Below are 26,769 nucleotides of genomic sequence, written 5' to 3'. Positions count from 1 at the left end.
GGGAATCAATTGAGAATAACCAGCCCACTAAAGGTCAAAGGTGTGAAAACAGGGTCCAGGATCAATTACTGCCCTGACAGTTGATGTAAAAAACAACCAAGGAGTTCTCAGAATTAATCCTAAATAAATGATCTTCTCAGAGAAGTAGAAAATGAGTAAATGCCCAAAGCACTGCCAAAAGTTCAAGCATGTTGATATGGAGAGAGGATTAATAATGGGTTCAAGTACCTGATGTAAGAGTGTCATTCAGAGATGTTTTGTTCCTCATCTCCATCTTGGTAAAAAAGCATTAGTGAAGAGATGTAAATTATGTTTGGATGGCAGTAGAAACATAACAATAGTAGTATTGGAGTGGTCCAGTTACCAAGAGAAATCCACAAGAAGAGAAGGGGACAGAAGAATTATTGAGTTCAAAGGTTCCTTTAAGTGGCCATGCAAGGACTATTGGAGGAGACGCATATAAGCATAAACCACAGGAATAAAGTAATTTCAGTGAAGCCATGGTCCTCAAATCTGATAGAACGTCTTGTATAGTGTGAAAAATAGAAGCTTAGATTCTGGTGACAGAAAATTCCAGAGTTTGCAGGCAAATAGGAGAAGGTTAATTAAGTCTAGCTGAGAAAGGAGTTGAAGAATACTCCCAAGAGAACAAGAAATTGAGTAGGAATGAAAAATGATTTGGAAGTTTTGACAAGCCAACCCAAATGGACAGTTTCTCACAGAAGACAAGTGTAAAGGGAAAACTCTTCCTTGGATTGAGACAAGAGAAGCCAACTGCCCATGTAACAGTGGAATTGTAGACCCAGTCTCTGCAGATGGCAAGTGAAGGCCCTGACCACTTGGTTGAAGAGGAAGAGGCAACTTAAAAAACTCTGAGATGTCCATCTTCGTCATCCATATGGAGGCACAATCTTAATTAGTGTTAAATAATTTTATATTAGCCAATTGTACATTTAATGTTGCCTTGACCCATAACATGATTTGCCATTTGTGAGTGTAGGGAAGTGCTGATTATCCCATGCACTTTAGTTACATGCCTGGAATGGTCAAGTTGACAGGGGTCAAAAAGTTAGCCTGCTAAAATGAAAGTTGAAGTAGTTTTATACTGTAGATATCTGATTATTCTTGTGCCAAGATTATAACTATGTGTGCCCTATTGCCATCACATTCATACATGTATCTATTTGTGCTAGTGTACTTGTTGAAACAGAAGTTGGTTCAGACTATTTTATTCTGCTATATCTACTTATAGTGAAGCTCTTGTGTATAAGAAACAAACATGTTTGGGTTCTTTTTTTTATCCCCTTGCCACACGCAGGGACATGCTTTAGCAATTACTTACTTTGAATTTTATGATAACACTTCTTTACAAGTTTCACATTGATATTCAATAAATGTATAGTTGCCACACCAGAATGTTTAATACTGACTTAGTCACTTCACCAATCATGGGAAAGGAGGGTGTCCCTACCCAACAACTATGACAAGTAACAAAAATGAATATTTACTTTCTGATTTTTGGCACACCAAAATTGTAATTTTTTATCAGTGTTTCTCATAAAATGTTCTAGCCTACAATGTTGTGCTCTTACCTATTACTGTTGCCTGTTAAATAACCTAGTAAATTGATATTTTTGTTTATTTGTAATAAATTCTTTATTCCTATTCTCATTATTTTTCCAAATGAAAAAAAATTGAAATGTTAAGAAGTATCAAGTGTTAGTAAGAATTGTGTATGCACTTGAATGTCTGTTGTCATGTTTGAAATTTTTCACTTGTTTGTAATAAGTTCTTTTTCCTTATTATTCTAGTTTTTATCATGAAAAAATTACTAAAATGGTAAAAGTCTCAATAAATTTCTATTAATGTAATGTACACATCGGAATGTTTGTTGTCGTGTTACATTTTTATTTTCATTTATTTGTAGGTGATATCATTATGAAAAAATTAATAAAATGATAAAAAAACTCTTAAATGTGCTGACAACCATATATCAGCCCTGCATCCATATTGCAGATGAAAAGGACCAACAGTGGGGAAAGAAATTTTCCACAGAAAAATGAGCAATGACTATGAAACTATTTAGGAGGGAAAGGCCAATAACTAGTCTACCACTGATCTACCTACATTACAAGTCTTTTTGGGTTCCACAAAGAGGCAAAAGTAAAACCTCAGAAAAGGGTTATACATTCTCTCTGTGGCTTGTTTGTGTAACAGATCAAACACTGCTTCTTACAGATGGGATCTGATGGAGTATGGAAGTGAACTGGGTGTGGGCTAAGAAGGGGAGGGGAAGACAAGAGTTACCCATTCATCTGTAGGGAGTTGTTCCTAGAAATATACAAACTGCAACAGATGAGCCCCTACAGGATCCAAATCTACCTAAGAGCCAAGTAATACTGACACTGGGCCAAAGTCAATTGATTAGCATGGGGAGGATGAGAAGAGGGAAAGTATATGAGAAGTAGGGAGACTAGGACAAGGTACAATAGTGGGATGAGAAGTTTATGACAGTTGAATAATCAAGGATGTTAGTGAGGATTAATGATGGGTGTTTCTGCCCATGAGTCAACTTAATCAGGAATACCTCCAAAAAAAGGAAGGATGAAGAAACAGGGTGAGGCAGAGGTCTTGTAAAAAGAAATCAAACATGGGAAAGAAGGGTGTCCCTGCCCAACAACAAATGATTCATGTGAGCAAGTAACAGGCAGAAAAAGTAGCACAAACCATGGTAGAAAAGAGAAGGGGATGGAAATCACCAACAAATTCACCTGGGCTCAGTGACTTGTCTCTGACATGAAGTATAAAGAGGAAAGGTAACAAAGAACAGAAAGGAGAATCATACAAAGATGAGAGAATTGGGCACTAGAGAGCAGGCAAAATCAACACTAAAGAGTCTGCCACCTACATGTGCAAAAGACTTCATGGTCTATAACTCCAGAAAGGGGAAGATCAAATGACTATTAGCTATGATAAAATAATCAGAAAGATAAGAATGATGAGGTGTAAGATTGAGGGAATGTGGTTGATCTTAAATGAAGTAGGATGAACACCAATATCAGAGAAGGAGAAAAACATAAAATTTGTTAGAATTAGGATTATGAAGGAGGGAAAAGGAAGAGTCATATGACACAGCAACAAGAGACAAAATTGAATATACCTAAGTTATAAAGTCCTGATAATGTGAGAAAGTTTGGAAATTTTCCTCAACAGGAAGAAAGGTTCCTAAGCAAAGCCATAACTAGTCACTTTTGTGCCCTGGGCAAGCTTCATAAACTTATGTGCCATGCATGTCGGTTGTTCATTCAGTGTGCATAGGTTCCACAAAGTGTACTAAACTATAGGTCTGCCTAACGTTTTCATGGCACAAATCCATACAGAACAGATTTGTTATTCATGGTCACTATTCCATAAAATAGTACAGTTAATAAATTTATTTTAAAGATAATTACTAAAACATAAATTAATTACTGAACAAATCAATGTTCCACATTTAATTACCATAAATCTTAGTTTTCACTTTACTTTATATTAATGTCAGATACAGTAAAAACCGAATTATCCTGTCAAGCATGCTTCCTGTAGTATTTGGTAGCCAGAATAAGTTTTATGATGTTATGGATGACTGGATATGCTAACTCTTGGGCCCTGTTTTTTTCCTTTTCCTACAAACATATAGATATTACAACAGAAGCATGTAGCTAAATGAGATGGTAAATACTACAACACTAGAGAATGTAACAATATTTACACATTAGAACATAAGAACAAGATGACACAGTTCAAGAGTAAGAAGTGAAAACAGGAACTTAAGTACCATATGACACTAAATAGAGCAAGTTATCTTGGTTAATTTGAAGGATAAGTTCAAATGGTAAGTTTTTCTATTTGCCTTCCAATCCATATAGTTCTGAATAAATTATTCAATAACAGGCTCAGCACTTGGATTGTACTCCCTTCTAACTAAACCCTGCATAGGCAACTGCATTTCATGGTCTAGCTATGGCTCTGTTCCTAAAGTATAGTGAGAATGAGGAAACAAAGAGACAAATTCATCTTCCTCATCATTCTCCCCATCAGAATAAGAGTAAGTAGCACCAGATGAATAGACAGGTGATGAAACCCCTTTCTGCATAGTAGAAGTCACCGTCCTAAACACTATGGCTGTCATGTAATCCACATTTAACATATTTTCAGTAGCCAAGCTTCAATCTGACAAGTGTGAATATATCCTTCACTCATACAAAATGTTAAAGAAGTTACACATACTTTAGAGTTCATATTTTGAAGAAAGAAAGAAATTCCTTTAGTAAATTCTCTGTAAATTTGCAAAACAAGACATTTGATATATTCAGCTGACAAGAAAAACAATGAAGTTCCTGAGCATCACCCTCCTGTTGGTGGAGGGCTTTTACTTCATAATAAAGTCATTATGCAAATACTGCAATTTGCAAGAATTATTATCATGAGTTTAGATGGGAGTTGCTTAAAATCTAGTGGCATGCAAACTTCTAAGGCAGTCCCATATGGGTGTGAAAAGGTGTGTATCATCTTATAAATGATAAGTTAATTATAAACAGAAATATATATGACAAAATTTATGGCATTGCTTTCCTCTATATCCAACTGTTGCCAATGCATTTCTTTATTATACTGAAAAAAAAAGTTGTTAAGACACTGCACTTGCATTCAAACAAACTGTTTACAAACATTTGTTAATGATACTTTTATCATCATCTATTCAAAAGAACATGCATCCAACATTTCATCTAATTTCCAATCTCATAAAATACTTGTAAATTTAATGTAACCAAACACTTCCATTTTCTAGCATTCTTGTATATCAAGATAAATTTTTTTACTGGACTCCATACTCAGTTTGACTTTTTTGTTTTTAACTTACTAACTTAATTTAGTTAAATGTCTTCTTACCCAAACATATGATGTTTGTTTTAACTACTTCAATTTTCATACAGAAATAGCTTTTTATGCTAATCAACAATAAATGTCAAAAAAGTGCAATTAAAATTTGATGGTATTATTCATGAAAAAAACTTAGACATCTTTAAAAATTACCCATTTACCAAATATCCTATATTTTTCACTATACCTTATGGCAGAAAAACTTTTATTTGTCTAAACGACTTAATTAACACAGCAATAATATGGTTTTACCCACAATTTAAAATGATGTAATCTACAAACCACATACCAAACTCTCCACATTTATAAGTACTTTACAAATATACATGCAAAAAGCTGAGCTTCATCTTTCTGCTCATAACAACAATAATCTAGTAGCATCTTTTAAGACCAATAACATACTTTCAAGCCCATCTACTTTAGCAATCTACAGTGAAAAAGAGAAAACACTGGACATCAAATCTCTCACTTGGTTTCCACAATTCTAAGTAGTGATAAAACAGACTTAGCACTTATAATAAAATAGAGTTTACTCATAAAAAATGACTGTCTTCTTTTAAATGCATCCTAATTTCCTTGGTTATTTCATTTACTTTTTTTGTGTGCAGTATATTTGAAGCAGCATTTAAATGGATATTTCAATGAAGACATCACCTAAACAGTTTTGAAAAACAAAAGAAGTCAGGAAATCCATAGAATCTCATCACTTTATGTTCAAACACATTTTATTTCTTTGTAAACACACAACACTGACTTACAAACAGACTCTAAAAACTGTTTTAATTATACGACTCTATTATACAACTAAAGAAAAACTATGATTCAACTCTCTTCAAAAATCTCAACGAAATCAATGATAAAAAAGACAAACAATTATTAAAGAAGTCATAGAAATGTATATTTATTTAAGAGGAAGAAAATTGGAAAAATCAGTAGACAGAGCCTTATTTCAATCATGTAATTCTCAATTTCTTTCTGTCAATTTCAAATATTTATAATCTTCTTCCATTTTTTTATAATTTCCAAAAATAGAAAAGCAGAAAACATTTAGCATTACATTAACTTTATGCATATAAAGAAGGTTGAAAAGTACTTTAATATGATTTTGAACATGCAGGTCAACAAGGTCATATAAAATCAATAGCTGATACAAGTTGTAGTAAAACGGAACATATCAGAACTACGTTTTGGTATTTTTCTATACTTTGTAGTTTGTATGAAGCCATCAAACATATGATCATTTAATAATCACTCATTTTAACAATAGGTTACCTATGTTATTATTATAATTTTTCAAACTGTACTTCATTTTGTTTATTATACATTACATTTCTAAACAAACATATTTTGAGATATTTATTTCTACACTATATAGTCCCCCTTAGTAGCCCAGCCATACATCTGAAGGTTTATAACACTAAAAACTATGTGGTCACAGCACAGATGGCCCATGGTGTATCTTTGCACTTAACAACAAACAAACAAGGTACACTAATTTAACGTTTTTGTATTAATTTTTAATCATAATAAATACCATCAGACTATCAAAAGGATTGTAGACTAAATTAATTTTTATTTCATCAAGGTTTACTTGAAAGTTTTCCCTGAGTAATCAGAAAGTAAAATTCACACTAAAAATAGTTATTTTATACACTGTAAACTAACTACATATTCCAGAACACAAAGTTACATTTATAATGCTTTAAACTTTGTTGAAAAATACAGCTTTATGTATAATTTGAAAGACACCTAACATAAATGGTCTCTTACATTCCAATTTAATTTTAAAATTAATCTTTGGTACATTTACCATTTACTTTTTCTATTTTATTTCTATCAGTTCTGACTGTCATGTAAAAGTAATGTTAAATAAATTAATAAGATAGTCTGTACTAAATTAACTATAATAATCATTTTGTTCCAACTTTCAGCTTACCCTTAGCATTCCCTTCTGGATCTCCCATACAGCTAATCATAACTTCACCACTTGCTAGACAATGAACAGTGTGAGGAGCACATGTTCTTCCTTTTGTATGAACTTCCATTGGTTCAATAACCTAGTTAATATGAAGAACCATTACTAAAAGCTTGAAATCTAGATTTACCTTTATTGTATAAAGTATAAACTTATAAATATAGAGTATAACTAGCAATGTTTATCTTACTTACAATATTACTAAAATATAAGTGAAGATAAAATTAATAATGATAATACTCATAAATAAATAAACATAAATTAGAACATAAACTACAACAAAGCAATCTTTGCATACAGATGCACTTAAAATAGAATTGTTCCTTTTATGACAACATGTATTTTTGCTTTGTGCTCACAATTTTGTGCTTACAAAATATATTTCATACTGTTTATGACTCTTAAGTATGATACCAATGTCACAACATTAACAATATTTCCATGATCACCATGAAACTAAATTATTTTGTACTGTCTTTAAAGAAGTTACAATATGAAAAGCAAATTAATACATTATCCTGGATTCATTTCCAGATAACTAAGCTTTACATTTGATTTTATCTTTACAAATCCTGGTTTAGTCAACAAAAATAAAACATTCTAAGCTTAAAACTTTTAAAAGATTTAGATTTAGTTGCACATACAATGCATGCCTTTCATTTGATCATATATTACTTATACTAATAATAAAATTTCTTGTCCTCCACTAGTACAGCAGTAAGTCTAGGAATTTACAATGCTAAAATCAAGGGTTCGATTCCACTCAGTGGACTCAGCAGACAGCCCAATGTGGCTTTGCTATAAGAAAACACACACATAAAATTTCTCACCTTGAACAACTCTGGGTCCTTTGGATCTGTTCCTACATCAACTACATAAATACGATCACTGTTGAGGCCAGGCAGAATAAGACGATCTCTGGACTTTGTAGGATCATAATGGCAACTGCTACAAGCATTCCATCCTGTGTGATGGAGCTCATCCCCAACATGAGTCATGTGCAACTTGGATATTACCTTTTAAAGAAAAATAGAAAACAAACAGGCCACTCAGGAAGTCTTTACTATGAATCAAAATTCAAATTAATAAATAGAAAACAAGCTTTAAAGTTCCAAAAACAAAAACTATATACAGTTTCTTTCACATGACTTAAATACACTTTTTTGTAAGCACACTTATTTTATGAAAAATATATAATGTTGCTCTTTTTTACATTTTGTGTCACTACCATAGTTTAAATAGAATATAGCATAAAATGGAATACAAATAAGTAATATATTTACAAAATAAAATCAAAGATTAAGAACTGAAAGAATATTTGTCTGATAAAAATTAACTTAAAATAACATACACTGAACAGAGTGGCAATTATATTTTTAAGTTTTCTGGGTTTGGTATTGAATCTTATATACCTCATATATTAGATTTCAAATTCTGTTCACACTTTACTAGGGACCCGAGTTAATTCTACATAATAATAATAAGGTAGAAACTATCAGATTCTTTCTCTCTTGCTAACAAAGCCCATCTTCAGAACTTATCTCAGATCCCACATCTAGTTTTTTTGTGATAATCACATTTTTGCATTTTCAGGGTTTGGACTGATGTTGAAACCTCTCATATATTTAGGCAAGTTCTCAATTAACTGAATTAACAGATCAATCCACTAGTAACTGCTTATACAACCACAGTAATATTTAAAATATCTAAGCATCTATGATGTTACATCTTTTTCTTTTAGTATATTAAAATTATCTATAACTATAATACAAGCATGTTTCTGTATGTACTTTCAGATGTGATATTACTATGCATATTAATATACATTTCTCAATATTCTATGTAGTTTTGGACAGTTTTATCATCCTTGCATTCCTTTACAAATCTCTACAAAAGAAAAATTTCCTAATGCCATTTTAAACTGTCATAAAATCTCTCTGTAAGTTATTAGAATTCTGGAAACTTATTAAAACTGTTTTACTGAATGCAGCAAATTTTATTAAAAACAGGATTTTTGTTAATACATTCTAATGAAAGGCTGTTGACTGGAAGACACACACAAACATTTGTATTATATCAAACAATACTTATGTAACCAACTGACAGGGCTACAGTGGTGAACACACATGTTCAATGACTTCTTTCAACTATTAAGTTTAAAAACATACTAACTTTAGCAATGTTCAACATAAATAGTGACTTGAAAAACAGATATATATAAAGGCAAGGGTCAATAAAACACAACTGAATAAGAAACAGAAATGTTACTGAAAAAACTAACAGAATGTTTAGTTACTAGTACTGTTTATACAATATTAAATGTTGGTGTACATGTATTTCAACTTAAGCACTACTCTAAAAGAAAGACTACAATCAAAAGTATATCTAAGTATGATATTCTCATATTAATTAACTTATGCAAATGTAGTTAGGTAGGTCCATTTTATAATGGGAAGACAAGCAGGATAAATTATGAAGTGAATATTAAATTGACTAAAGAGATTGAATTTTGAAGTTAAGAAATAAGAAAACAGAACAGGTGAATAATGCCCAGTGAACAACCTTTGTTTATATTTAACCACAAAATGCTATACAGTTGTTTTCTACTGAACCTGTGAATTTAACAGCAGTTGATCTTCCCTCAAGATATCATTCTATCAACCAACTCAAAATACCATATAGAAATGATTGGATTCAATTCTTATCAATTAACAGGAAACATTTATATACATTCTCACTCATACTGTCTACATGACTGCTAATTCACACTGAACATAGGGAGCATTGCTACTTCTAGATATCATTTTCTCTATCAGTGAAACATAATTCTGAAAGTTCAATCTAATGGTGGTACTCTTCCAAAAACTTGAAACAGTCATTTGGTCCATAGTCCCTGGAAGAAAGACAAACATAATGAAATAAAAAAAAAAACACGAATCAAACAAAAGCCATGCATGAAGATGGAAAGTGGGAATGTACTCGCAACACATGACAGACCAGAGCAGATATAGGATGGTGGAGAAGGGAAATATAAAATGTTGTAACCCCAATAGTCAGTGCAGAAGTGGAAACCACAATGGACCTTATCAAAATATAACCACCTATAAAATCTAATTCAGGGTGGTCTGAATTATGAAAAGTGTATGGAGAAGCAAACAAATGGGAGAGTAGACATATAGACACAGACCAATCCAAACCAAAGCTCAAACCAAAGGATGCAGAAATAGAAATCAAAACTAGGGAAACAAAGAACTGAGATAAGTGGCAAAGGCAACCAGATCTGGAACAATCCAACTGGAACATAATACTCACAAAAACATAGGTCCAGTACTAATTCTATAGGTGGAATTCTGTCAAAACTTGATAAACAGTCAGCAATAACATTCAGGGCACCAGAATATGAGAAGCCAACACAAGAATCAAATCACTTTGGCCCAAGTACAGGAGGATCAAAGGCCAATACAAGAAGTCTCTTGCCTGAGTTGCCTGAAGATGTTCAAGATGAGAGTTGAGTGGTAAGAAATCACCATCACTAATTGACTTTAAATGGCTGGAGGAAAGTGCACCAAAGCCAGATAAACCGTAAAGAGTCCCCAAGGGTTGAAAAGGATAAAAGACTCCAAGAGAGTCTATTGTCCAAAAACCTCCCAAGTAAGAAGACAAGTGCCTCAACTAGGAAGCACATATAAAATGTGACCTTCCAATCAAGGAAAAGGAAGAGTGTCAGGTCTTAATAATCCTGAAATTCGTTACAGTAGGTGCCTGTAACTTGTTGGTAATAAATTTCCACAATAAATGAAAGCCACTCAATCCATTGTTTTAAAACAATATATTCAAAACAAATCAAATGTATGTACAAAATCATTTGTTTCACAACTGTTTATCACATTTGTAACCATAGGTTTAAATAATTCCCATTTATATCAAAAGTTTATACAGGATGATTCAGTTACTTTAGAACCCAAGTGACAATTATTCTTCTCTACTCTATTATAACAATACACTCAGTGAAAAATTCAATTATTTTATCCTGTCAGTTACCACAGTTGTATCCAAAGCTTTAAATATGTTTTTTCTCATGTCAAAAGTCCACACAGTCTATTTCAGTTATTTTAGAAACCAACTATAAAATAAATTATTCTTCTCTATCCTGTTATCAATATAATTTGCAAATATTACACTTTAAAAGTTGCTACTATACATTCTTTAAGACCAAATTTATAGTTTAGATCTGTTTTGCTATAATTCTCAGTAACTTTGTTTCACTTAAAACAGCTTGATTAACTAACTTGATTGATTAACTACATATATCTATATATATTTAGCTTTTTTTATCTGAATGAGGCCTAGAACTTCATTGAAACTACAAGAATGATGTTATGAGGTAACAATACTCACTTAAAGCAATGAAACAATTCAAAGATTCAAGTAACATGATATCAATACACAACAGCTGAACTACACAACAAATCATTTACAGAAAGTAATGTAAGCAAACCTGCCATAAGTTAATGCTTCTAAACTTACTAAGTATAACAGTTGCACTTTATACCTATCTTGGTTATAACTATCATATTAATTTAAATAAAACAGTCATGCATATCTAACAAAGAGAAACATTTTTTGGTGCATTGTCCTGATCTAACCTCCACATAAAGTCAGTTTGTATAGAAGAAGAAGGTATGATAGGAACATCCGAGGGATCCCAAACAAAGCTCCTATAAACCCACTTAAGGTGACACATGTTGAAACAACCAAGAGAAAAGAGAATTTCCAGAGAAGCTCATGTCTCCAAAATAGAAAGAACCACTCAGTCTATGGGAGAAGGAGAGGAGGAGAGCTGTGAATTAGAAACTCCATAACCTTTAACCAAAGAGAAGTTTGTAACTGACTAAGAATGAAATTAAACAATAATCCAAGATGAGCTAGGTTTTGTGTAGAGGTGAGGAAAAATGTCTCCACCCACACCAACCAACCTGAGCTGCTACTCTTATGAGAAACTGAGTATAAATGGCAAAGCTGGTCCATGAGGAAGCCAGAAGAAGCTAGTCATCTATGTAGAGTAGAAATGTAGGCTCCTGGAATGAAAAGTAATATGGGTAAATGCCTGGAACATGCAAAAAAATATGTAGGGAGCCAAGACAAGTTGAAAAAGAAAAGATGGAAAAAACAAAGATAATGTCAGGATGCAAAGAAGATATGAGTGTATAGGTATTCATCCCACACACTGACCATTGTCACCAACAAACCAAGAGGAAAATCCCAATGAATGGCTAAGTGCAATTCATGGGTGAAATGTGAGAGGGCCAAGAATTGGTTCAAAGCCAACAGATCAATGATAAAGCACCAGTTCCAATTTTTAAAATTGAGCTGACTGGTCTTCTCCTAATCTTAGTGCAATTATTTGTTCAAAGTACTTTGATTTCCGAGAAAAGTCACATCCAACCACCTGCAATGTCTACCATGTGGAATCAAACTCCAGAATTTAGGACTATAAATCCATGAACTTAACACCAACCCACTGGGTGACTTTAAAAAGGATATAGGGCTAGGCCTGTCAAACTCTATATGGTAACCCATTTCCTCAGGACAAAATACCAGTCCATCACAGCTGAACCCTGAGCTAAGAGCTGGTACCCAACAGCTGAGTAGACTGGAACAAGTGGGGTAATGCATCTTACAGAAGGACACAACAGTGTAACAGGTCAACCATGAACTTAAAATCATTTGACTATAAGTCAAAAGTGCAAATTTACTGAGCCACACTGTCTGTTAAAGATAGGGAAAAGGAAACTGATGTATTGGGGTCAAACCCCCAAACAGGAACAAATGACTCCAATCACTGTAAATTTAAGTAGAAAAGTCAAAATGATGATATGTTACAGCATGGTCATCCAAAGTATATGGGGAGTCAAGACATACTGACACCTGAACTCACCTGGTCCCCAAATTGACTCGCATGAACCCCAATATCTGGAGATAATTAGGTAGCACTAAACAATGACCCAATGACTCATTACTGAAAAGAAAAGGAGTAGAACTATAGGAAACTGGAGATAAAGATGAAACATAACAAACCTGATGGATTAAGCAACAAATGGGAAAGGAGGCCTTAACAACTCCTCCAAAACAATATGCAACTGTAGACATAGGGAGGAGAAGGAAGAAGGATGTCCAAATCCACATTGTCATGTTCTGGCAGAACGATTTGTGAAACTCGTGTGTGCATGTGTGTTGGGGGTTTGTCTTTTAGAATTTTTTTCTGAAGAAATGTATTTTATTCAGTGACTGATGTATACATTCATGTGCTGAAGGGCCATGATGTCAGCTTGTATTCCAATATGTTTTCTTATAAGTATGTCTAAAATGGTACAACTTTAAGGGTATCTACTTTTTCAAACCAAAGTAACGATCTATGTATAAGACCACCAAACATACAGAAATATCTATGGGGAGAACAGAGTTTAGAAGAACCTTTCCTGATATATGAGAAAAACAAACTACTGTGCATATATAATAATAAAATCAAATCAAAGATTTATTCTTTGTAATTTGAGTATTTCTAGTTTCAGTAGATACAGTATTTTTCCTTTTATTGGCCAATTCTCAAGGCATAAGTTACAAAGCACACTTAAAGTTAAAAAATGGAACACACTATAAAAATCCACTTTTATTAGGTAAGTTACAGAAAACATGTTTAACATATACATTTTAAATAACAATTACTTGTTTTTAATAAAATTTTTAAAGTATACAAGTAATAAGGAATTAACGTAGTTAAAATACCTTGCAATATGTTGAGGAATCAGGATCAACATCAACTGTAGCAAGATAATCTGTTTTACCTGACCTAAAAGAATCAGGTTGAATACAGACGACATAAAGTATTTTTTCTCTTGGTCCCTCCATTGCTGCCAGTGGACTTTTGTATCCAGGACCTTTTCCACAATTTGCTGTTGGTAAAATCCTGATTATTAGCACTATAGCTATATATATATGCTGGTAATATTTAACCACATTAACGTATATAACAGATCAGAAAATTATTAAGTTTGCCATTTATTTTTAAAAGGAACAGATATGTAAAATGAGATATCAGTATCACCAAATATTAATATTTAGACAAAAAACATTGAAAAAAATGTGAGCTTCTAGCAATTTAAATTTTAACAGTAAAAAATTGAAAATGGTAAAAACAATAGCATATTAATTATACATTTTAATTTGATAAAGCTAAAATTGTGAGTTGTGGATAAATGTATTATTTTTAAAAATGAATCACACCTATTGCAGAAATCCCCAGTAACTGCACTTATTTGTTTATCCATTATTATATGTAATCCTCTAACAGAAATACAATCTTCCATTATTTTGAAGAAATACAAATTAGATAAGTATAAATATTCAGACATATTGATATCTGAAAAAGTGTTTTGAATAATCATAATACAGGAGGTTATGGAAATGTTATTCAGAGTATAAACTGAACAGCAAAGGGATAAAACAAGAAAACACAAGAAAAGAAATCAAACAATATTATTCACAAATTGCCTTGTGTTTTTACCAACTGCCAGCTTCTTACTCATCAGCACTCAATTAACTGCTTAGGACTGAGAAGACTTTCCAAATACTTCTGCAACAAACTAACTAAAAAATCAAACATGTTTGCACAAAACAAGGATAAAGCAAAAAAAAAGGTTATACACCACACTTTAAAGTCAGAAAGAGGGGGGTTCTAATATGGTTCTCACAAATCTTTTGATATTTACATAAATGAATATTTCAAGTAACAAATATAAAGATGAGAACCTCCAAACTCATACCAACTTGTACAAGTATCTGTATCGCTATTTGAGATGGGTCTCTCACACTCCAGAGTTAGATACAAACACAGGGTAAAACTGGCCAGGCTTTTATAAGACAGCCATTGCTTTAGGTAACCTTTACCTTTGCAAAAGAATTAGTACATGCTTATTACTTTTCTACCTCTGGTTAACATGTATATAGTTAGCTACATTATGCAAATATTACTTGTTATGGATACATTCTGAATTAGTTAAGAACGGGTGAAGTGCAGTTACTCTACAAGTACTGGATAAATAAGTTGCTTGCAAGAAAATATATGTATAGAGAATAAAATAAAATTAGTATGTAAAAAGAATAAGAGAGAACAGTGGATATGAAGTAGTAACTAGAAGTAGTTTAATCTTAGAAGTTGCTTCATTACCCAGTGAAATTTTGTTTTATGAGCATATTAATTGTTACTGATGTTGCTAAGTTACAGTGACATAATGATGAACTGTCAGAAATAAGAAAAAATAAGAAAACATGCAAAACAAAAGTGTAGTCCAAAATGAAATTCTTTATTTAACATACACAGTGCTACACCACCTAAACTGACCTAGCTCTGAAAATTAAGAGTCAAGAGCAAGGAGTAAAACTAACAGACAAAAATATGGAAATACCTCATTTGAATACCTTTGCAAAGCTAAAAAAAGGTATTCCACATGTTCACAGGTTACATACTTCAACCATTGATCTACATAAAATTCTAACCTATCCCAAACAGTAGTTACAGTTTTATATATTCCTTTTCTCAATAGGTTGTCTTTCAAGAAGTCCACACAAAAACACCTACATGTTAAAGTGTAATTTAAGAACAAAGGTTGCAGTTTGTAGCCTTTATCCATTTAAAAGAATTAGTGCATATTTAAGACCACAACACACCCAGTCAATAAGAATATCATAATATGCAAAATCCCCCTCCCTTCTCATCTAAGGAATTGATTTCTCCCAAACATTAAAATTAATTTTAATGGTTCATTCACAAAATAAGTTAAGATTACAAAATGTGTTAATTGCTTTCTTTCCTTAGGTAACATGCACAATATCTAGAAAAACACAGTTTCCAAAGCCATAATAAACAAAAATTAAACCTAAAGATTTTCAAATTAAATCACAAACTAAAATACAATAGTGTTCAAATGAAATATATAAAGATTCATCAGTACCACCTAGTCACATCACAAAACAAAAGCTCAAATTTAAAACAAACAAAACAGAATTTTAAAAAAATTGTAAATAAAAATGATTGCAAAAATGTGTATACTGGTCAGTAGAATTTGCAACTCAAATAAATAAAAGAGGAGAAATTAACCACAAATAAAACAAAACTCATTTTATATACTGAAGACAAATGGCCATAACTGAATAATAATAATAAGTTATAATGGAAAACTACAGTTAAAAAACACGGAATCAATATACAGAACAAAAGAGATAAAAAGTTACTTTTTGTAGACCTCCACCTGTTAGTAGTGATCTTTTGAAAAGCCTCCTTAGACCTCTGAATGCCACTCAAAAGATGCCCTACCATCTCTTAAATCATTTGATTTTATTCCTAGCTTTTAATTTTACTCTGTGAGGTGATGGAATTATGAACATAGACAACCATGGAGACAAATGACTTCCTTTTCAACTATAATGCAAGCTTCTGTCTATTATAAAACTTGGGCTTAACAGTGGTAGCACTGGCACTTTACTATTTCTAAACTGATTCCTCTTGGAACTGACTTTTGCACAGTAGTTGATATTTCATTGAAAGGACCAGATTCATTAGGAACGTGCATAGATCCTTCATCTTCTGGACATTCTTTGGGTGTCTATGTAAGCCATAGTACCTTGAGATCAAAGTTAGCTAACTGCACCCGTTCAGTGAGCAACAGGGCTGTTATTTCCTATTTCCCAATGAATCTTTAAGCTGTGAACCATCATCACAGAGTCCAGGGTTTGGAGAAGATAACTATGTTGTTGTTTTTTCTGTACTGCCTTGCTTACACAGCAATGCAATGGATTCTACTACAGACTGTAATAGACCTTCCTCTATAAGTTCATTTCCTTTTTCACTCAATACCTCCACCTCACCTTGTTGAACCTTATCCTTTGTTTCTTGCAGTATTTTCTTCAGTTTTTCTCACTGATTTCCAAGTAAAATAGCAAATGTCAGGATCAAAAACACCAAGTTAACTCAATCTGTGATAGGTCATCAGTTCAAACAGGAGTATAAGATTAAATGTCACACAAACCAGGCAATGGAAAAAAGCTATTTAGAGCCAGATGTATAATGCACACCACACCTTATATCAGTGGAGTATGCAGTAACAACTATGATGTGAAAACACATGTTCTAACTATTAATAAATGTGCAGTCTACATAGCTTCTTATAGAACATGCTGTGCAACCAGCTTGGCCAGATTTGAGCATGCTAGCTGTCTCACATAAAGATCTTTCATTGTTTGATTGTCATACAGACAGAATTCATGTCTAATAGAGAAGAAGGTGTAAAACTAGAAGATACACGGATAACTGAAATAAGCTAAATACTTTATAATCAGCAATTAATAATTCTAATCCTGAAGATTTCGTAAGATTTTTTTTACACCTCCAACCTGCCTTATGATTCAAGTTAAATAAAATATGAATAAATAAGTAAGACCAAATCCGACTTCACAAATAAGTACAGAAGAACGCTCATATAATCTACACTAAGTTTATGTTTTAATACTGCAACAAATATTTATTTTAAATTATATCTTAAATGTCATAATTTTTTGTTAGCTAAAGGGAACTGCAGGTTTGTACAGATGTGGTCTGAAAGTCATGTTAATCCATGGACTCTCCAAAATAAAACTCAGTTACATAAACAAGACTGTGAAGCCTCACAAATGTTGAATTATTTTCACCTGATAATCGAAAATAACCTGCAAAGATAAAACTACGTTACACTATTTGGTGTCAGAAGTGGGACGTGCCTGGTAAAATATAATTAGAGTTCGAAATTCATATAGGTTGATCTTCAGCTGTGAAGATGCTATCCATCTTGCTGTCCATTTAAATAGAACACTTTTGATGATGTTAAGTAAACTACCAGCTGAGAGCCATTACAACTATCAAGCATTATCCAACTGGTTTTGAGTGTTGCATCAGAAAGAAGTATAAAGCACAAAGTTCCAGAACATGGTACATAGGAAGCAAGACAGCTTACACTAGCTTACAGAAGATTTGAAAAGGCTTGCTAAACTATCTTACTCAGATACTTTTCATGAGATGATGGACTCTTTAGCACATGACCAATTTATAAAAGTTCTGCAGTTGGCAATGGAATCCATTAAAGTTGTAGATAAACTACTAGAAATTACAAAACATATTAGTACTTAAACACCAATTCACCTTCAAGAATAGTCTGGAAAAACTGAAAGAATTAATGAAACAACTAATTAAATAGAGGAAACAACTCATAAGATAATAAGTGATTCAAGTGTAATTTGAAGGATCATTTTGCTTGGAACTACAAGCAAAGGCCTAACTGGAATAAAAGCACCTCTCAAATTATATCAAAAGGAGGTAACTATTATAGTTGTGGCTCTGGGACATATTTCCATTACAGCATACACTGTAAAGAATCACCAGCTATGCATACACCATCTGTTAAAAATGAAAAATAAATCCTCATTAATTAAGGAAAATTGTCCAGAAGGTTTATTAAAAGAAAACCTTGTGGTGCAGTGACTGAAACTGGTTTCACAACTGTTTGGCTTAAGTTATCAATGTAAGTAGCACGTGGACATAAAGTTTCAGCAAAACTTAAACTTATAAATTATCCTGAACCTAAAAATCTTCTCCACATCTAATGATGTGCGAGTGATTGACTTACAGAAATAGTAATCACTTCACACCAAAAAAGTGAAACACTTAGATCAAGAGCAATTAGCAATAATTCTTCTTGTGATTAGAGCATAGTAGAACCAAATGCTTTGGCATGCCATGAGGAATTAGTGATTGGAAGGCTCATAAATGTGAACATTATTTCACTAAGGAAAATTTGAAATAAACGGATCATAAAACAAAAGGTAGTTATGACATTAATGCTGATAAAGTTGAATTCTCTCAAGGTGACATGATACGGCTCTACAATCTCTACTGAAAGGTAGCAAGAGCTCTAAGTTAAGATACTGGGAGATCCTTCATACTATACTGAAAAAAACATTAATGACATGGTTTATAGAATTCAGAAGGTTTTGTGATCTAAGTCAAAGGCAGTTCATTGCAATTTTGTTTCAAATTACACTGATGAAATAACAGCCAAATAGTTACTCCAAAGAATAACTTTTCAGTAGAACCTCATTTTACTGAAAAGCCTGGGATTTATTTTCAGATTACTTTATCCTGAAAAGTAAGCATAATATTACATTATGACAAATGAAAGAAATTAAAGGTAAATTCTCACAAGTTTAAATTTCTTTAAGCAGTAAAGTTCAAATACTCCTCTGTTAAAACTGGTGGAAGCATTTCAAAAGAAATTAAACCCAAACTGTCAAAGGACAAAGGAGATAAAACAGCTATTGGAATCTTTATAGAAAATAATATGTCACCATTTTAAGTGGTGGATAATTCCAGCTTTAAGACTGGTTAAGGTTTTGGACCCAAGGTATAAGATCACTTCTATAACTCACTTCAATACTGTAATAATTCCAGATAAGCACAAACAAGAAAAGTCTCACAATGAACTTCAACATGCTTCTTCTGAAGCCCTTACCATTTATGGAACTTCAAGATATACTGAAAATAGCATCACTATTACAGAGCATTTTCTAAATTACAACTAGAAAATGAGAAATTCCATTCTATAAACACAACAGTTAAATGAGTAGCATATGGTGAGTGTACCAAAGGAAGTTGCATCCTTCTGAAACTTCAAAAGGTTAAAAATCAAGCTATTACAATTGGTAACACAAGTAATGTTTTTAATGAAGTAAACCAGCAATATTTCCAACCTTTGTGAGATACTTTGTGTATACTGTTAATTTCACTTCTCAAAAAATGACTTCATGTGTTATAAATGTGTATATTATTAAGGTGGATAAAAATAAAAATGGTAGTTTACTTCTTCCACAGAATTTCAATGGCAAATACTCAATTGAAACCAAATCAGTTTATGCTTAAGTTTCCTTAATGCAAAAATTCCAAACAGGTGGAATTCTAGTTTCAATATATTTTGTTACTTTAAACAACAATCCACAATTTTAGCAATGTGTATAGACATAGAAGCTTAAATAAAATAAAATATACAATGTTTTTTTTTCATAAGTGTGGAATTCATTTTATGTTTGCAATACTAACATCATCATATGTATCATATCATGATAATAGAATTACAATAGGTATTGAACCATGAGATGAGCATATTGCTACAGCCCTAGTTATCTCAGAATTAGGAATTTTTGTTAAGTGTTTGTTACACAGTGAATTTACTGCCCTCACCCTGTGTAGGCACTACAATTAGGTCCATGTGTGTATATACATGCTATATTTATATGACTGTGTCTCAAAAACTAACAGCCTGATGTACAATTTTACACAAAATGGGACAATCCCTCAAAACTTTGGTCTGGTTTCAAATCCAGAACTAGACCATTTTGAAGCATTTTTTATAATATAGGGCATTTTTTTTCAGTTTCTTTTCATAACTTTGTATAGAGTGATAGAATTTGAACCAAATTTCATGGACACATTAATGTTGAGACTCAGCACACTACCAAACATGATTCATACCACTGATTTCTCTGGATCTGAGAAAGATTTTCTGAGTTTTTATAAGTAAATTTTTACATTATCCAATATAAACTCAAGCAATCTTGAAAACAGGTGGCAGGGAGATGGTATGCAATCTCTCTGATTGCTCTTGTGTTTCTTTACATTGAACAATATGGTTAGTGTAGCTGTAAACTTAGACCTGTAAATTACAACAGTGTTCAAGCTTATAATAAGATTGATGAAGCAAATAAACTAATTTATGAATATTACCTAACTGGAATGAATTATTTTGGACTGATATTTTAAAAACAAACCCACCAAAAAAAAAAAGAAACAAGTAGATGTTAACATAAAATGTGCATATAATGATTTCTTTGCTCAGAATAATATCTAACCTGTAAACAGTTGGGTATCTGCAAGGTTCAAAAATAGAATGGAATAACCAAACTTATTTCTGGATCAAATTTTAAAAAAAGGGAAAGTGTATATTATATTGCTTTGGGGAGTTTTTTTTTTCATTTTGTAATTTTAAGTACTATATCACAAAACCTACAAATACTCTATTATAAAAACTACAGGATATTTCTACAAGATAAAAACTACCAGATTCTTCAAGATCAATGAATACCATGGATCCTCTATATTTTTCAGTTGATGTTATACAAGTTTGCTGATATTTGTACTTCCTTCATTAAAAAAAAATCACATGCTTTCAGATAACTCACGTTACGTTTAAAGTTCAAAGCCAAGCCTAAGATATCCCTTCCCTGTAACAGTATACACAAATCACACTGTGTTTTTATCTCGATACAGTTCAAGCTCATGGCAAGGGTTTCAACCAAATGTATTCCATCTCAATACTTCATGTCAACAACTCCTTACATGCTTGCATTAATTGTACTCTTCTACATTATATATAATAATAAATGTACAAACAAATTTAATATTTAGCAGAAAAATCTGCTTCTTCCACATGCCCTTCTAATGCACATCATATAACAACTAATGTATAGTAAATGGCATCACCACTGAATGGCTCTATTACTTTATTATTTTTTGTCAATCATAATCAGGCTTGATTAATCAACTGTTGTAATATTCAAAAATGTCAATAACTTGAAACAGTAATTTTGATTCATTGATTTAATCACAAGTTTGACTAATTAATTAGGTTATGTGACACTAATTAATGTAATGTAATTGATACTCATTGTTAATTGATTGTACTGATTAAATACCCTGACTGGTTTGTACAAACAGGTGCCAATAAGCTACTACTCAATGCTTTTCCTCTTGTATCTGTCACAGTTACAAGTTATTTTAATTGGACAATCAACATTAAATTATGAATTCTTTGGCAAATGACCAGTTTATAGATGACATAACAGATAAGGATATAGGAATCAGGTGAAAGCAAGATACATGTACATCTTTAAAGAAAGCTGTGCAAGTTGATGGTGGAACTTGAATTGATTAAAAACCCAGATAAACAGTTAAGGATACCACCCTGAAGTTACAGATCAGGTGATTGAATAGAGTTAAATGTCAACTCCCCTGCTGATGGTCTAGCTGAAAGGATTAGTTAGAGAACTAGTTACACAGAATTGAGGAAACAAATGACAAGAAAATGGTTGTTTATCCCAAAGTCCATGTGTTAGGAAAGAATGTAAAATTTAGTATCATGAGTGCTGCATATTTTTTACACCCATATGCATATACACTCCACTACCATAAAAAGTCATGTTATTTAGATTGCTCTTATCCAAAGTAACTGCTAAAACCAGTGTAACTCTGTGCCAAGTTTTGGGTTCCATTTTGAGTATTTTAAACATAAATGTAGTTTTAAACACAAAATTATTAATTTAATCAACACAACATTTTGTCCTAAAAACTCAGGATCTCACTAGTCCAAGGTTACACTTCAAGGAATAATCCACAATTCTAAGTTATCCAAACCCCACTTGTACAGTTTTCTCTATTGCGTACTTGAAAAGAGCCGTTTTTCAAAAACAGTACGTACACTGGGAATGGCTGGGTGGGCATAAGCCCCTACATTCCTGCCCGTATGCTTTTTTCCTTTCTCAGTCGTAAATATTATTCAACAATTACGTAAAACTACACCAGATTCCACACGTTGCTGGGTGCAAGTTATTAAAAGAAAAAGTGATTTCAGTCTTAAAATAAATTTAGTGATCTTTTTTTGTAAATGAGTCTATATAAATTCAACGTCCGCTTTATAAGACTGTTCAGGAAGTAGATACAGAAACATCTACACGCTAGATTTGCACTTCAAAAGAAAATATGCAGTATGTAACCTTCACCAGAACATGTTTACGACCATTAGACATTCAATCAGCGGGAATGGTATACCAGCTGAAAGAATATGCAGTTTCTACACGTACTTGAATAAAGTTCTATTCCAAACAACTTGTGGTAGATTTGAAATTTATGACTACTTCACTCATGAAATGTGTAACCCTATATAGTGAGAAAACCGTAAATAACATCTCAACAGCATTGAGAATATCCCACATGTCCACACGCAACCAAGAACAATTGTGTTAAAGGTTAAAGCTTGGGATCATACACACGCAATCTACAAAGACAACCATAATTCAACATTTGCAGTTGGTTATGGTCACGATAGTAACCACGTAATATCAATTACGTGAAAAAGTACAATGTATCCTTACAATAATATACACCTCTTAAGACCTTCAAATACAATTCAATAACAAAACAATGGATATTGCAGTAATTTAACAAAACTATACTATTCTCCAAAGAGTAATAACATGCGCAAACGCACGTTTACAAACCAGTAGTGATGTAGAACGAAATCACATTAAATTTTAACTCCTTATAACTGTAGTAAATATATTATTTCAAGCTTTCTTAACTGAGTAATGCTAAACTTTACCCTTGTTCCGTCAAAAAGTATGGTGTTTAAGCAGTATTGCTCTAGAAATATATATATATATATATATATATAGACACGTTGGACAAAACAAAAACGCCATGTGTAACTTTGTCTTTATTATGTAAATACAATGTTACATACATTTTAACGTTTAAAATCATTTTATATACTCATATTTATATTTCATATAAAATAAATTTGTGAAAAGTGCACACAAAAATGTTTTTAATAAGACCTTGGGTTAAGTATCAGGTAACCTTGACGTTCATAAATCGAGCTCTTCTAAATAGTCTCCCATAAATACTTGCATAAACAAAAATTTTATAGAGGTCGTCCAATAGCTATTTTTATATACATCAAACACAACTACTATTTCCCCTTTTTTTTTTTTTCCATTTATTTCTTAACCAGATTATCCCTTTACTACTTCAAGAGTCAAAATGGTTCTGTATTCGGCTGCTTTTATATGTGTACGACACTACAGCAGCGTTTTCCAAACTGTGGTACACGAGGCTATGTACTACAGTGGGAATAAAGGAGTGCCCTGTATTTCATTTATAATTACTTGTTTAGTTTACAAACAAAGGCTAATTGATGACTCGATTACTTTCTTACAAGTATCCTAATTCACTAGTACCCAAATATGGCGAAACTAGCAGTTCGTCTACATGAACTCCTTCCCTTCGTGACAACATTCTTGTGTGACACTGGATTCTCATGTTACACGCAACAAAATAAAATACAGGATTAGACTGAATGTTGCGACTGGTTTGAGAATTCAGCTCTCCAGCAATACTCTCAATATTAAACGGAGAAACAGTTATCTGCGCTAGCCGTCCCTAATTTTGCAGTGTAAGACTAGAGGGAAGGCAGCTAGTCATCACCACGCACCACCAACTACTGGGCTACTCTTTAACCAACGAATAGTGGGATTGACCGTAACATCACAACGCCCCCACGGCTGAAAGAGCGAGCATATTTGGTGTGACCAGGCTTAGAACCAGCGACCCTCAGATTACGAGTCAAACGCCTTATCCCACCTGGTCATGTCGGGCCGTAAGAAACAGCATTTACTATTAAAATGGAACGAAACTTTTAAATTAAGCCATTGTTTACTCGTTACGAAGTTTTGATGTAAGTGCTTTCTTGAATTAAAAAAACTGTTTAATTACAATTAATGTATGGATACAAAAAATAAACAATATTTGTAATCACAGCAAAATATAATATACATAAAAATAAACAATTTGAATAAACAAATATAAGTCGAGGAAACGAAAACGTGGAATAATTCAAATTGCTGAATTAAAACAAGTTTAACTCTTGTGAAGACTCAATTTTTTCTCGCTATAAAGATTGTTTTCCGGCTGACATTTTTCATATCTCATTTATTTATACACGTTTCGAGACTCTAATGCCTCCCATACTGGTAAAACGAAACGTCATTTTAAAGTAGGAATAAGTGAACACATCAATATAAACTGCAAGGTTGCAAACACTCTAGCTCATTTATCTATCAGCATAGTAGAAACACAGAACAATTGATTTCTTTCTCTAACTTTAATTCTCTCATCACTTCAAATGATACAAAGCTTCTTATAAAATAAATATTATACACGAAACTCGCCTTCCGTCCCCATTTAATACACAGTCGTCGCTAGATTTAAACTTATTTTAATTTAATTATTTTTATTGCACCATGCTTTCGTTTTCTCGACTAAAATTTGTTTATTCAAATTATTTACTCTTATGTTTAGATTTCTGTTGTAATTAATGGATACTTGTAAGAAATATAAAGTTATATACAATTATTTGTATACGAGATATCTTCTGTACAAAAATGTTTTTTATGATTTAACTTTTTAATATATTTCCTTAGGGTTCCATGGAAGCGAAAATTTTTGAAATGCTGCACTAGATGTTTCAAAATCTTGCCATTTGTAACTAAACTTTGTTTTTAATTGTATAATACGCTACTGTAATATATTATCAATATTGCAGTTATTCGCTTTAATTCTTCCCTGGGCTACCTGCGTCTTTTACAAGGAAATATACCTGGTGTTCAGCGGTAAACTTTATGGTTTGTAAAACTGCTGTTTTGATATCCCATTGTATAGCTTTGCGTTTGAGAAAAAGTTTTCACGCAAAGTTAAAAAAACTGACCAATTTAGATATCCTGTCAGTTGCATACTATTGAAAGAACAGCAATAGATTTTAAGTGATTTGAGTGTGTAGTATATTGTGATTTTTAGACTCTGTGCCTGTTCAGATTGTGTAAATAAAATTACAAATTAAATTGAAATTACAAATAAAATTTGTAATTCTAATTATGTTTCTACTGAACTTTCTCCCAAAGAACATTGACCAGTTGTTAAAATATAACAGTATTACACACTGAGTTTTCTTTAAGATTGATCTGTACATAATACAGACGATATTGACTGATGTAATATATAACATGCATAAATATTTGCAAAAGAGGTACAAAATTAAATGAAAAAAAAAAGATGTTCTTTAAAATAAACTATACAAAATCATTAGGATTTAAAATATATTTTTTATGGAAAGGTATAAACTGTTCTTAAACTGCAAAAATAATTTTGCTACTCCATTATTCCATCTATTTTGCAAATATCTTCTGCTGCCTCAGCATAAAAACACCATCAGACCGTCATACTGGTCCCATGCTTCATGGTAGGTGCTATGCATTCAGGCATCTTTTACCTATCTTTTGTTGGATGTAGAACCTATGGTTTGAACCAAATATTTATAACTTGGGCTCATCTGCCCATAACATCCTCTACCAGTGATTTAGTAGTAAAGTTTGTACTTTTTTGGCAAATTTTAGTCTCTTGACTTATGAATAGCATGTAAATTTTCAATCACCAAAAATATAAATTTATCCTATAATCTTGTAATATAATTACACAGTTTAGCATATTTTTCAAAATTTCTGACAATTATAAGGCTCTCATTGAAACCTCTTTGTTTTTTTTTTTAAAAAAAAGGATCCTTGAAACTAAAAGTCTGTAAGTTTGATTTCTATTGTTAGCAAGGTATTAGAAGTTATTAATAGAAGTAATTTAGAAAATAAGCATTTAATGATTCTCAAAGTAATTTTAGATAAGGTGCTTTCTGCTTCATAAAGTTGTTGAGATTTTTCACTGAGCTCTATTTCTCTGTTTAATGACATTTTAGTTGATAAAAACTTTATGAAAAACTAAGTGGTTATATAACTAATTGAATAGTTAAGTTGAGAGAAAATTGGTTCACAGATTGGAAGTAAAAACTAGTAATAAATTATCAATAAATAAAATGAGACTTGTGGAGCCCCTCAAAATCCTTTTGTTTTGAGAT

General features: G+C 32.1%; 1 protein-coding gene across 1 annotated transcript in view; it reads right to left on the bottom strand.

The window, feature by feature from the left end:
- The window catches only part of LOC143255321 (methanethiol oxidase), a 60,534-nt gene that overhangs the window by 29,543 nt on the left and 4,222 nt on the right, over positions 1–26,769 (bottom strand). The window contains exons 2-4 of the mRNA XM_076510790.1: positions 13,685–13,851; positions 7,729–7,914; positions 6,860–6,980 (exon numbers count right to left, since the gene is read on the bottom strand). Coding sequence (XP_076366905.1) covers positions 6,860–6,980; positions 7,729–7,914; positions 13,685–13,851 — 474 coding nt within the window. The remainder of the gene's footprint in view (positions 1–6,859; positions 6,981–7,728; positions 7,915–13,684; positions 13,852–26,769) is intronic.

The sequence above is a fragment of the Tachypleus tridentatus genome, chromosome 7 (genome assembly GCF_004210375.1).
Source record: "Tachypleus tridentatus isolate NWPU-2018 chromosome 7, ASM421037v1, whole genome shotgun sequence".
In the NCBI taxonomy this organism is placed as follows: Eukaryota; Metazoa; Arthropoda; class Merostomata; order Xiphosura; family Limulidae; genus Tachypleus; species Tachypleus tridentatus.
The sequence above is the reverse complement of the archived record's forward strand: the minus strand, read 5'-3'. Positions and strand labels throughout refer to the sequence as shown.